The 13,924-nt window shown below is 32.4% G+C and overlaps 1 protein-coding gene across 1 annotated transcript; it reads right to left on the reverse strand.

The window, feature by feature from the left end:
• Positions 1-220: 220 nt before the first annotated feature.
• On the reverse strand, positions 221-13,801 carry LOC134699872 (ankyrin repeat domain-containing protein 6-like). Its single transcript, XM_063561277.1, has 5 exons — positions 13,778-13,801; positions 12,870-12,968; positions 11,682-11,780; positions 9,886-9,984; positions 221-340 (listed from the first exon to the last, which is right to left on the reverse strand). Exons 1-5 carry the CDS (start codon positions 13,799-13,801, stop codon positions 221-223), a joined length of 441 nt encoding a protein of 146 aa, XP_063417347.1.
• Positions 13,802-13,924: the final 123 nt, after the last annotated feature.

Raw genomic sequence — 13,924 nt, forward strand, 5'->3', positions numbered from 1 at the left:
CAAGTGGTATGCTTCCTTCATTAAGAAATTAAGAACACGAAAAACCAATGGTTACAATTCCTTCAGACACAGGTGCTACTTTATGGCCTGTTTGTCGTTAAGCTTTTAATGTTTCTTAAGTATAAATCCATGCTATTCAAGTTTAGTTTGGAGCTTTCTAATGACGGGAAATCGATCAAACCTTTGCGGACGCACGAACAATACGAATTGTTAATTTCTTTCACATAGAGGAATTGTTGTTGTTGTTATATGTTTGTTTGCACAAAAATGTTATTGTTTCACCTTTAGGAAAACATGGGTGCATGTGAGTTGACGAGGCAATAATATTGAAAGGTTTATTCTGTAATATAATAAAAAAAAAAAGATATCAATCTATTATCAATGACAAAGATATATTTTCACTGGTACTTACTCTTTTATTAAGTATATGGGGATCACAATCTTTGGTTAACAAACGTTTGACTATCTGACGATATAGGTGTCTGGAAGCGACATGAAGCGTCGTATCTCCTTCCTTAAAAAATTATGTTAAATAGTATTGACCAATGAAATCATTTACTGTTTGTATTCATGTATTTTAATTATGTCTAACACAAACTGTGGTTGACAAGAATAAACTATCGCAACTCGTTCGGTTTGCCCGTGTGTGTTCTGATGTCATAGATTTTAACGAACGTAATCAATGCATCACTGGTAAATTGTTGTGTCAGGGATTTCGATACCATAAATTACTTAAAACTTTTACTAAATTCTTTCATAGATACAAAGATTTGATTAGTAAATTTGGCTATACCTGTAGAAAGCTTATTAAAAATGGTATTTCTCATCCTAAATTTTATGGTAATATTGTACTTAAAGCGAGGAAATCACTATGTGATCCTTGTAAACTCATCGAACCTTTAAACAAACTTATAAGTACGGGTTATCGTACCAATATTGTAATTAGATCTCTGAATATAGTTCACATTGGCACTAATATTGATTTTGTCATTAGCAAATTAAAACATAACTAAATTTCATTATCTTTTGAGGCGAGATGTATAGGGGACACAGCCACGTTAACTTTTATTTCTATAGAAGTCGCTCTTCACTATACTACTACCTGTCGATACATTTATTTTTGGCATTGCACAAGTCATGTCTTCTTTGACTATTAATGACGTTAAAATACTAAATCCCTGTGATGTGTTTTAGTCGATTTTAGTCTCTGATGCATGATTTTTTACTATTAATTGGTTTTGGCTTTTAACTAGCTGTCAGTAACTGCGAGTACTCTCAAATCGTATTTTCTTGTTAATTCGACCTGTTGATACTGTTTATAATGCTTTTTTGTCATTTTTTATTTATATGGATCTTGGCTGTATACCAGCTTTGATTATTTGTAATATCTTCAATTTTTCACTTATTCTTACAACATTTGTATAAACTTCAAGATTATAAAAAACCGGTTTTTTTCTAAAGTGAACATTGATTGGTTAAATATTTCTCAGTGTGTTTGAATTTGTTTGATAGCCTTTTGGTCATGACTGTTTGTCTCTAATATTTAATTAACTGTGCATTTGTATTCAGATATCGCAGATCAAATTTATTCGTTCTTTGTGTAACCATACGTTTTTTGATTGAGTTAAGTCTGCTAATTGATATTTTATCGTATGTTTTTATATGTTGTGATGTTATGCTATTGTTTTAGAAAAAGGGAGAAGGTTTGGGCCCATTAAAACGTTTAATCCCGCTGCAAATGTTTGCACCTGTCCTAAGTCAGGAATCTGATGTACAGTAGTTGTCGTTTGTTTATGTAATATATACGTGTTTCTCGTTTCTCGTTTTGTTTATATAGATTAGACCGTTGGTTTTCCCGTTTGAATGGTTTTACACTAGTAATTTTGGGGCCCTTTATAGCTTGTTGTTCGGTGTGAGCCAAGGCTCCGTGTTGAAGGCCGTACTTTAACCTATAATGGTTTAATTTTTAAATTGTTATTTGGATGGAGAGTTGTCTCATTGGCACTCACACCACATCTTCCTATATCTATGTAAAAAAGGAAGGTTCGAAATTTAACTCATACAGCAGTATAAACAAAACTAGTTTGCCCTTCTTAAGTTTAATATTATCTCACACATGTTAAGCAATAGACGAGGAATTAATTGAGAAACATCTTTAGACATTTAAAATGAAACCGCAGCGACTGAGAAGTTCATAAGCATTATTGTTACAAATTAAAGTGGAAATGTATAGCAACAGGGGGGGGGGGGGAAAGGTTGGAGTGGTCATACGTAGAAATCAAAATTGTTTTAGAATAATTATAACCATTATCAGGCAGTTTGGAGTGATGAATCGTTAGTTACTTTATATAAGATATATGTGGTATTTACAAAAATATTTTAAAATGTAACAAAACCAACATATTAGAGCATTTACAATAACACTCATGAGTATTACGCATACAGTTCATTTCTGTTGTAGGTAAATTGTTATCATATAACACTGTGTTGGACAAATTTGCCTTTTCAGCATTGGCAAATCTGACTCTGTTGGTTTTCCAGATATCAAAAATATTTTTTGCCTAAGTGATTTTCCCCATTTGTCCCAACGTGCACTGTTGTCACTGTTGTTACCACATCTCATTTAAACCACAATTTTCCATTAGAAAATTAATACATAGTTTCTTTCCAAGGGAACCAGTGTTTCCTCCCATGGGAACACCTTTTTCTCTTGGGAACATTTTTTCTTCCAATAGGAACTAAAACAAATTCCTTGTCATTTTAGTGGTATATATTATATTGCCATTTAAGCACGAGGTTTTCATAATCACAAAAAAAAACCAGGTTCGTTGCCCCATTTTGTCTTAAAATGTTCTGTACCAAGTCAGAACATTGATATTTGTTATTTCAAAGTTTGTTTCTCTGTGTGTTTGTTTTATGTTGTACCTCGGTATTTTCGTGGTTTCGTTAATTTCCAATTATAGTTGATGTGTGTTGAAAATCACGCAGGAAGAGAGCATAACGCGGCATTAATGTTTACTCAACGTCGTTTACTATTGAAGTTATCTTCTACTTCAGTCATCAATGACAATTATACAATTTAGACGTTTTTCTTATGACATATGCAGTTTTAGTAGAACCACTTAATGATATTGGTGCCGTGACCAGGATAAGATAACTACAAAGCAGCAATCTGTTCGAGCGATACACAGAAGCGCAATTTCAAAGATTTTATGAAGATTTGAGGCGAGGAGTGAATCAGAAGAAAAACCGAAAGAGAACAAATTGTAAACGTTCAAATTAAAGCGTCGATAGCCGCATTTTCCACAAACTACCGAAATTGAACTTATAATATTTGATGGAAACGTACTTTTGGGATTTTTTATGATTCATCAATTCACAAAAACAGCACATTAACCGACTTTCATATTACCTAAAATATTTACTAGATAGATAACCGGATTTACTCTTACACAGACAAAGTACAACTAAGCTATTGAACTTATATGAAAGATTCGGACAAAAGCATACGATCATTTAATCGTAAATGCAGGCACTATTAGACATACCCGCACAAAAAATACACTTACACACATCAGAAGTTACTATGAATGAACAGACATTTACAAAAGAGGACTATAATATGTCGGTACAGGCTCAACACTCGTACGGCTCGTTATAAGTACCAGTCATACTCAACAAAATACCTGGTGAAACACGAAAAAAGAAGACACATGCACACGGTTCATCAGATTAGTTGCTCGGTGATCTAAGGAGATCTATCATTGAAGAGCTTGTCATTTTAGAGTCTAAAAAGAGTACAGAAACAAGTGAAAGTCCAAGAGCTACAGCTACGTTCTACACCAACACAAAAGCGGGTAAAATCTGGCCAAAAAAAAACAATAATCAACACAGACGTATCATACCATAAGATGTGAATACTGCAAGGAACCCCAGTCAGAATGTACTAAATATAAGGATCCAAACGACCGCATGCAAGTTGTAAAATAAAAAGACTATGCTATAATTGATTAGAGCGACACAATGTAACAGATTCTTAATCAAAATCAAACTGCAAGAAATGTAAAAGACTTCACCACACAAGCTTTTACAAGAAGGACCGTGATAAAGAGACAACAAGTTCAAGTAGTACATGTACAGTACAACCACACAACGCGAAGGAAGTTGAGACAACAGTTTTAAAGCGCCACAAGGTCATTCATTACCAGAACATTAGAGAGTGAAGCAATAACCCTATCTAGATTTCGAGACGATAATGTGAACATGTCTTTTAACAGCTTAACCCAGCAACAATAAAGAAACAAACTATATCAGGCCAAGAATGAGTGGCCAGTTCATGTTACGATTAGACTATGTCTATGAACTCAAGAATATTCAAGTATACAAACATAATGTCAAAATCATCCTATATAAAATTTTGCAAACGCGATCACGAGTTGGTCGACAGTTTGCGTGACGGACGACGACGAATATTTTCAAATTATTATTATATTTCTACGAATCTGACCTACCTAAATAACTCTTACCGGATTGTTAGTACACATTAGACACGACGACTACCGCGTGCGGAACAGGATATGCTTCCCGTCCCTGATAATTGATGTGTGGGTTGAGCTTGCTCAGTAGTTATGTGTCTATGTTGTGTCTCTTGTTCAGTTAAAATCGTCCCATAAACAAAATGTTACGATCGCCACCAAGAGTTGGTAGACCGGTATGACATCACTTCATCCTTTATTCAATTTCAATTACCGACTACATAATTATGCATAATTTCATACTTGAAAATATAAAGTCATCAATTTGGGAATGAGACGACATTTCATGTTACGTTTAAAGTCAATGTATGATTTCAAGGATAAGTAATGGTCATATAAAACATTGACACCCAGTTGGTGATATCCATGCGATTAACCATTCACTTATCTTATTCTGTGAATCTATATTAATACCACGCTAGATTAGCTATTTAATCATTTCAGTTTGCTCGTTAAACGCGGCCAATTGAAGTGCAGTATAACCATCCTGTATAAAGCAACACAAAGTAGTGTAACATAACTTTGACTGCTACAGAGTGCAGCTAATAAACAAACTAACGCATGGCTACATAATGTCGCATTTATCGTAGCACGTCGACCCTGTAGCCGATATAATAATCAAATTAATATTTCGGGTAATAATTTCACTTGATTTGTGATAGATGTTCAAATCTCGTTAATTGATTAAAACAAATTAAGGCAAGACACAGAATCTTAACCTAATAGAAATTTAACAATAAAACTTAAAAATAGAAAACAAAATTTAATCATCACTATTATAAAAGGTAAGCCGTATCTATCTGTTAATCAAAAATTTCCTTCTGCAATGTTTTGGATTATACATAAATATGTAAATTTAGATTATTACAACCCAAGAAAAGCAACTTTGAGATATCAGTTGTCCGTTTAATGCAGCATCGTGACGTGCAGTACTACCATTATGTATTAAGAGTCATTTTTCAATGTTCGAATAATATTTGATGATAAACGACGCAGCTGATATCACCAATTACCTTAAAACAACGTAGTGTCGTATTTATTGTTGCAAGTTGACACGGATGTAATAATCAATTAACAATATTAGTTAATAATTGCGTTTATTTTTTCACTTGCTAATCATAAGCCGGTGACATTTTGTTCGATTGAGACAATAAAGGCAACAAACAAAAACTGTATATTAAAACCAAGATATACAAACACAATATATAATAAAGATGGAAAAAAGTCACCAGCACCTACCTAGAAATGTATTTTTTTGTTGTTCAGCAGTGAAATTACAAATTAAACTTTTATTTGGGTTTATATTACTGAAAAATTGTATGGAAACAGAATAAAAATCCACCAATTGACTGTTAATGTTAAGTAACAATATACAACAGTATCATAGATATATATGACCAATCCCCGTTTTAATACATGTACTTTTATAATTTTACTTTTTTGCTAGGACATATGGTTTTTAAAACTTCAGTTAATTCGTCAAATATCTGCGAAGAAAGTTGTATGTCTTTACTAGAACTGTGCAGTTAAACTGCGCTAAGTATTTTTATTTTTATTTTCGTGAGAATAGACACAATTAACTCTTATTCGAATGATAACGGTTTTACAAGATTGCTAATAATAAAAAGGAAAATGTGGTAGGATTGCCAATGAGATAGCTCTCAAAAAGATACCAAAAAGTTTGAAATAAGTTGTGATTTAACATTTTGATGTCCATCATTACTGAACATGCTGAAGTGACATAAATTTCTGAAATGCACCTTAAGTGCAGTCAAATTAGTATTGATCATGTCATATCAAACATTGCCATATTATTGGTGAAATCAATGTGAAAAATCATCAAGTTACCTTATTCTGTAAATTTGTATTAATACCACGGTCAATTAGTAAACTTATGATTTCAGTTTGACTCTTTAATGCAGCCAGGTGAAGTGCAGTATCATCATCCTATACAAAGAAACCTTTAGCAGGGGTAACATAGCATTTATTGATAAAGAACACAGCTCATGTATAAACTTACGCATGCATACATAGTGTAGTAGTTATCGTACCACGTCGACCCTGTAGCCGACATATTAATAAAAAATCTATGCCTGGGATGAGAAAATCCTTAGTTTTTAGAAAAAAAAGTATTGTAAACAGGGAATTCCTAAAAATGACCAAATAATTGACATTTATGTAAAAACCAAAGTGCTAACCACTGGGCTGGTAATACCCGCGGGGAAGAAATGTCCATCTGCAGTGGCATCGACCCAGTGGTGTTAATAGTTATTAATCAAAGGCACCAAACTTGTGTACGTCAGACGCGCGTATCGTCTACACAAGACTCATTAGTGACGCTAATATACAAAATGTAGAAAGCAAAAAAAAATAAAATACGAAGATGAAGAGCATTGAGGATTCAAAATTCCTAAAAGTTGTGCCAAATAAAGTTGACACGAATGCCTATGTAAAAATAAAAAAAACTATATAGGTTAACGATTGCTTTCTTTTTTTTTCACATGCTACATTTTCTTATATATGGTCAAATCTCGTTAATCGATTGAGACAATTAAGGCAACAAACATAAACTGTGTATAATTAAACCAAGATGTAAATCAACAATATAAAATAAAGATGGGAAACAATCATCAACAATGTACTTAAAAATGGTGTTTTTTTAAAATTGTTGTTCAGCAGTGAAATAACAACTTAAAGTACATTCTTTTAACGATCTTGATAATTCAACGTCCTCATAACTTAAAACCGGATATTTAAATTCAAATGCAATTTTGACGGTTACGTGCTATTTTGCATTCCTAACTTTTTTTAATGTATTGAGTTGACGATAAATCTGGATATCAACTTAATAAAAAACATCTCGAAAAGCATTAATAACAATATACGCCAATAAGAGTGATAGCTCAACTAAATCCTGTTAAAAGTATTCATTTTTTTAATGGCAGATGTTGATTCTACCTTCTATTCAGCGTTGTATTTTTGAGTCAAAATCGTAAGAAAAAGAATCAATGATCTGCTTGAATGTTTGCAAATTACATAATATAAAGTATTGGATTCATAAGTGACAAGTCAAGTGACAGATATGGGGCAAAAAAGTGTACTCTATATTGAAGAAAAATATAACAAGTAGTCTGGACATCCGATAAATATTCCTTAATCTGACATAACTTCGTCTCTGTATTTTTTTTTTAAATTTCCGACTAGATAGGTGTAATTTGATGTTGAACCACATGATGAAGACATTAATTTAGGTATGCGTTGATACTTTATGTTACGATTACTGTCAGTGTATCATATGAATACTTATGATATAATTTTGAGGTTGATATAAACACACGTAAAGTTGGAGTCTTTGCTTTAAAAGTGTAAATGACACCATCACGACTTTTTGGACCGTTATGGGTAATTTGTGTCACTAATGATGACGAATATCTTTCACCTGTCAACATGACGAACACAAAAAAAAAACACATCGTCCTATTTTCCCCAAAAACTACCTTCCTAAAAAAAAATTATATGTTACAGCAGTTGCATTAAATTGCTTAAAATAACAATCCTTTATTTTTTGGTTTAATTGTTGATAATGTGTATGCAAAAATATAAAACAAATTCACAGATTGACTGATAATTTCAAGTTATTTCATAAAATATGCTTTCATAGAGATATAGAAGCAATCCCTATATGTTGCTAAATCCTTTAAGGTCGGTATTTTTATTAAGGTCTTTCCTTTATCTATAAGGAAAGACCTTACTGTATTTCTTCTGTTTATTATTATTCTTCCGCCAAACTTTGACAAATTTATCCGCGTTAACCGTAAGACGTGTCGCTTTCATATTCACACTTTGTATCGGTGTCATGAATACCTATCCTGAACTCACCCTGTGAGTCGAAATATTTTGTCGGTTCGGAGTAATCCCTCCGAAACCCAAAAACCTTGTTATCGTTCCAACACCGTAACCGTAATAGGTAGAAAATAAACGAAGGGTGAAATTTGTTCAGGACCAGACCCCGGTTCTTCGTTACATTTGGATCGAAAAGATTCAACGACTCATTGGTAGGGTTATGCCCCTATGAAAATTAACCGGTGTCGGTGGACAACCAAAACTCAGAAATCGTAAGTCGTAGAGACCTAGGATCTTCACCATTCATCATCAATTCATGTGACTTTGAAAAATACATCAAGGTCAAATGTGTATGTTGACCTTGACCTTTGACCTAACATCTTGTTATCAGAACAACTCAGAAACCATTATACTTACAGAAGTTTTAAATAGTGGAAAATGTTTGGGTCATTACGGGGCAACTTTGTTACATTTTGACCGAAGAGATTTGACCTTTTTGTAAGGGGCATAACCCCTGTTTTAGGTTTCTGAAAAGACAAAATCAGCTTTTACTATATAACCAAAGGTCCTAGACCAATGGGGTCTTCAGCAATGATATTGGGGACCAATGACCTTGACAAAGGTCAAAAGGTCAAAGGTCAAGGTCATGTACCAGATAGCGAATTTAGCGATTTTAACCTTATTTAAGGGATTTTCAATGTGTTTTAAAGATTTTCAGTGTGTTTTAAAGCTTTTTAAGGTTGACCTTGACCTTTGACCTTAAAACTTTTAAGTCGATATCTCAAAAGTACCTAACAGAAATAGTAAATAGTTAAAAACGCGTTGAGGTGGATGAGGCGCAACTTTTTGACATTTGACCGAAGAGATTTGACCTTTCTATAAGGGGCATAACCCTTGTTTTAGATTTCTGAAAAGGCAAAATCAGCTTTTACTGTATAACCAAAGGTCCTAGACCTATGGGGTCTTCAGCAATGACATTGGGGACTAATGACCTTGACAAAGGTCAAAAGGTCAAAGGTCAAGGTCATGTCCCATATAGCGAATTAGTTTTTTTTACCTTAATTAAAAGATATTCAGTGTGTTTTAAAGCTTTTCAATACATTCTACGTCTATTGGAACATGTATTTTACATTACAAAAGGAAAGACCTCTCAATTGTTCAAGAACAATTGACATTTTAATTGTTTTTACTTTTTTTGCTAGAACATCAGATAATTCGGCAAATATCTGCGAATAAAGTTAAATTTCTTCTTTTGAACTATATGGTTTAGTATGTTTAATTTTCTTTTTGTGAAAATAGATCAATTAATTTCTATTTGAATGTATACGTTTTCACAAGATTGTCAAAATTTGTAATATATTGTGATGGTACATGTTGACGTCCGGCATAACTGACCATACAATCATTTCCGAAAAGCACCTTAAGTGCAGTCAAATAAGTAGTGATCATTTAATGTCAAACAGTGACATTTGATTGGTGAAATCAGTGTAATTAATTATCCACTTACCTTACTCTGTAAATTTATATTGATACCACGGTCAACTAGCAACCGTACGGTTTCAGTATGTCCGTACAATGCAGCCGAGTGAAGTGCAGTATCACCATCCTGTACAAAGAAACACTAAGCTGTGTTAACATAACATTTAATGATAAAGAATGCAGCTGAAAAAAACTAATGAATGACTACTTATTGTCGCATTACTCATGGCACGTCGACCCTGTAGCCGATGTAATAATCAAATAAATATATCGGATAATAATTGCTATCAAATGTTTACTTGATAATAATAATAAGATGAAAATTTGTGAAATATTTTCAAATATCTTGAACCGATTAAGAAAAATAGAGACAAAAAAAAAACAGAAACAGAGAATCGTGAAACAAAAAAGTAAATTAACAATAGAAAAAAAAGATAGGAAACAAATTATCACCACTTACCAAAAAAAGATGAAAAGGGTATTCTTATACACCGAAATGGCGCTACAAAAGGCAATTTCAAATTCCAAATGTGGAGATTATGTTATTAATAATCAACAGGAGTATATAATTTACACAGCTAAATAAATACAAATTAGTGTGGCCAGTAAGAAATGTATATTCAATTTTAACAATATCAAACCAAATAAAATACATCAGAAAAGCATTAATTTTAAAGTAACAATGTACGCCAAAAGGAAAGCTTATGGAAATCCTTTTTCAGATATTTATTTACTACGAGACGGACACTGATTTCACCTCATATTCAACATTGCAATTATTTGAGTCAAAAATCGTTAAAAAGGGAATGTATGATCTGGTTGAATTTTTGTTAACACCAAATATGAGGTATTGAATTCATAGGTGACAAGTCAAGTGACGGAGATTTGGGACAATAGTGTACTCTCTATTGCAGAAAATTATCAACAAGTACTCTGAACATCAGATTAATATTCCTACATCTGACATAACTCAATCCTTATTTTTTTTTTAGATTTCCGACAAGATTGGTGTAATTTGATATTGAACCACATGAGGATCATAGTTTGGGTATTCGTTGATATTCTATGTTACGATTACTGTCAGAGTAAACACATGGTATACATTCGAGATTGGCATAAACAAACGAAAAGTCAAAATTCTTCCATTAAAAATGTTACGGACACCATCACGACTTGTTGTACCGTTAGTGGTAATTTGTGTCACAAATTACGACGAATATCTTTCAGTTGACAACATGAACAACACAAACAATCCGTCATGTTTCCCCCGAATAATACGTTTCTAAAAAAACTTATCTTTTACACAGTTGCATTAAATCACTTTAAATAACTTGCTCTTTATTTCGGGTTAAAATTTTGGAAATTTATATACAAATTAAAACAAATTCATAGATTGACTGATATTGTTTAGGTTCTTTCATAAAATATGCTACATAGGAGCAATCCCTATGTTGCTTTATCCTTTGATTTCGGTATTTTTATTATTTTACGTTTTTTGCTAGGACAAAAGGCTTTTAAACAATCAGTTAATTCGGCAAATATCTGAGAATAAAGTTGAATTTCATCATTTGAACTATGAAGTAAAGTATGTTTAATTTTCATTTTGTGAGAATAGAGGCAATTTATTCCTATTTGAATGTTTACGTTTTCACAAGATTATCAAAGTTTGTATAATATTGTTATGGTACAATTTGACGCCCGGCATTACTGACCAGACAATAATTTCCAAAATGCACCTTGAGTGCAGTCAAGTAAGTATCGATCATTTAATATCAAACAGTGACATATGGTTGGTAAAATCAATGTGAATAATTATCGACTTACCTTACTCTGTAAATTTATATTGATACCACGGTCAATTAGCAACCTTATGATTTCAGTTTGTCCGTTCAATGCAGCCAAGTGAAGTGCAGTATAACCATCCTGTAAAAGAAACACTAAACAGTGTTAGCATAACATTTAATGATAAAGAATGCAGCTGATATAGAAACTAACGCATGACTACTTAATGTCGCATTACTCGTGGCGCTCGACCCTGTAGCCGATGTAATCATCAAATAAATATATCGGATATTACTTGCTATCAAATGTTTCCTTGATAATAATAATAAGATGACAATTTGTGAAATATGTTCAAATATCGTTAATCGATTTAGAAAAATTGAGACAAAGAAACAGAAACATAGTATCTTCAAACCATAAAAGTAAATCAACAATAGAAAATAAAGATAAGAAACAAATCTTCACCACTTACCAACAAAAGAAGATAAAGGGTATTCTTATACACCAAAATGGCGATTCAAATGGGAATTTCAAATTCCAAATATGGAGATTATGTTATTGATGAATCAACAGGAGTATATAATTTACACGTTTAAGTAAATACAAATAAGTGTTGCCAGTAAATAATGTATATTCAATTTTAACGATATCAACATGATCAAACCAAATGAAATACACGAGAAAATCATAAATTTTAAAGTAACAATGTACGCCAAAAGGAGTGAAAGCTTATGGAAATCCTTTTCCAGATATTTGTTCCTATGGAGACAGACACAGATTTCACCTCATAATCAACATTGCAATTATTTGAGTCAAAAATCGTAAAAAAAGGAATGTACGATATGCTTGAATTGTTGGTAATCACCTAATATGAGGTTTTGAATTCATTGGTGCCTCCCCGGAGAATTGCTGGCTAGGTTTAGCTTGCTCAGTAGTTATGTTTCTATGGTGTGACTCGTGTTCAATTAGAATTGTCCCTAGACAAAATTTTACAATCGCCATGAAGAGTTGGTAGGCTGGTATGACAGGACTTCGTCCTTAATTTTTTTTTTCAATTACCGACGACATAATTATATATACTTGACAATATGAAGTCATCAATTTGGGAATGAGCTAATATTTCATTTTACGATTACTGTCTATGTATGATTTCCAGGATAAGTATTGGTAATGTCATATCAACCATTGACATCCAGGTGGTGATATCAATGTGATTAATAATTCAAATACCTTTTTCTGTAAATTTATATCAATACCACTGTCGATAAGCAAACTAACGATTGCAGTGTCCCTGTTAGATGCAGTCCTATGAAGGGCAGTATCACCATCCTATACAAAGAAACACTAAACAGTATTAACAGAGCATTTAATGAGTAAGATATTTGTCAGATTTTCGGAATTCTCTGGTTTTATCTATTTGAATGCCTTTACAATTTTTGGTCCATTGACCCCAATTTTTCTGTTTATAAATCTTTAACTTGTATAATTATCAGATTATAAGCCACCTGTAAAAGTTTTATAAAATCCTTGTTATTTTGTAATAGTTTTCGAGAACTTAAACTAGTCATTGATAAATCTATGAAAAATCAAGCGAGAACATTTTCCCGTCAAAATTTCCATAGCTAATATCTTGAAAACAGGCACATTGACTTATATATGTATATTTTTTTGCCTTTTCAATTCCTTTATTAACCCTTATCAATATATACCAGTGTTATGCTTGTTATATTGAAACTTAGTAGCGAAGTTACCAAATTAAGTATTGATTATGTCATATGAGTTCGGTATTTTTATTATTTTACTTTTTTTGCTAGGACAAAAGGATTTTAAACCATCAGTTAATTCGGAAAATATCTGAGAAAGTTAAATTTCTTTATTTGAACTATAAAGTTAAGTAAGTTTAATTTTCTTTTTGTGAAAAAAGAGGCAATTTATTCCTATTCGAAGGTATATGTTTTTACAAGATTGTCAAAGTTTGTATGATATTGTGATGGATCATGTTGACGTCCGGCATTACTGACCAGACAATAATTTCCGAAATGCACCTTGAGTGCAGTCAAGTTAGTATCGATAATTTAATATCAAACAGTGACATATGGTTGGTAAAATCAATGTGAATAATTATCCACTTACCTTACTCTGTAAATGTATATTGATACCATGGTCAATTAGCAACCTTATGATTTCAGTTTGTCCGTTCAATGCAGCCAAGTGAAGTACAGTATAACCATCCTGTAAAAGAAACACTAAACAGTGTTAAGGGAGTTTGCTGGTCAGCTTTTGGC

This window comes from Mytilus trossulus, unplaced genomic scaffold, assembly GCF_036588685.1.
Source record: "Mytilus trossulus isolate FHL-02 unplaced genomic scaffold, PNRI_Mtr1.1.1.hap1 h1tg000085l___fragment_1__unscaffolded, whole genome shotgun sequence".
Classification (NCBI taxonomy): Eukaryota; Metazoa; Mollusca; class Bivalvia; order Mytilida; family Mytilidae; genus Mytilus; species Mytilus trossulus.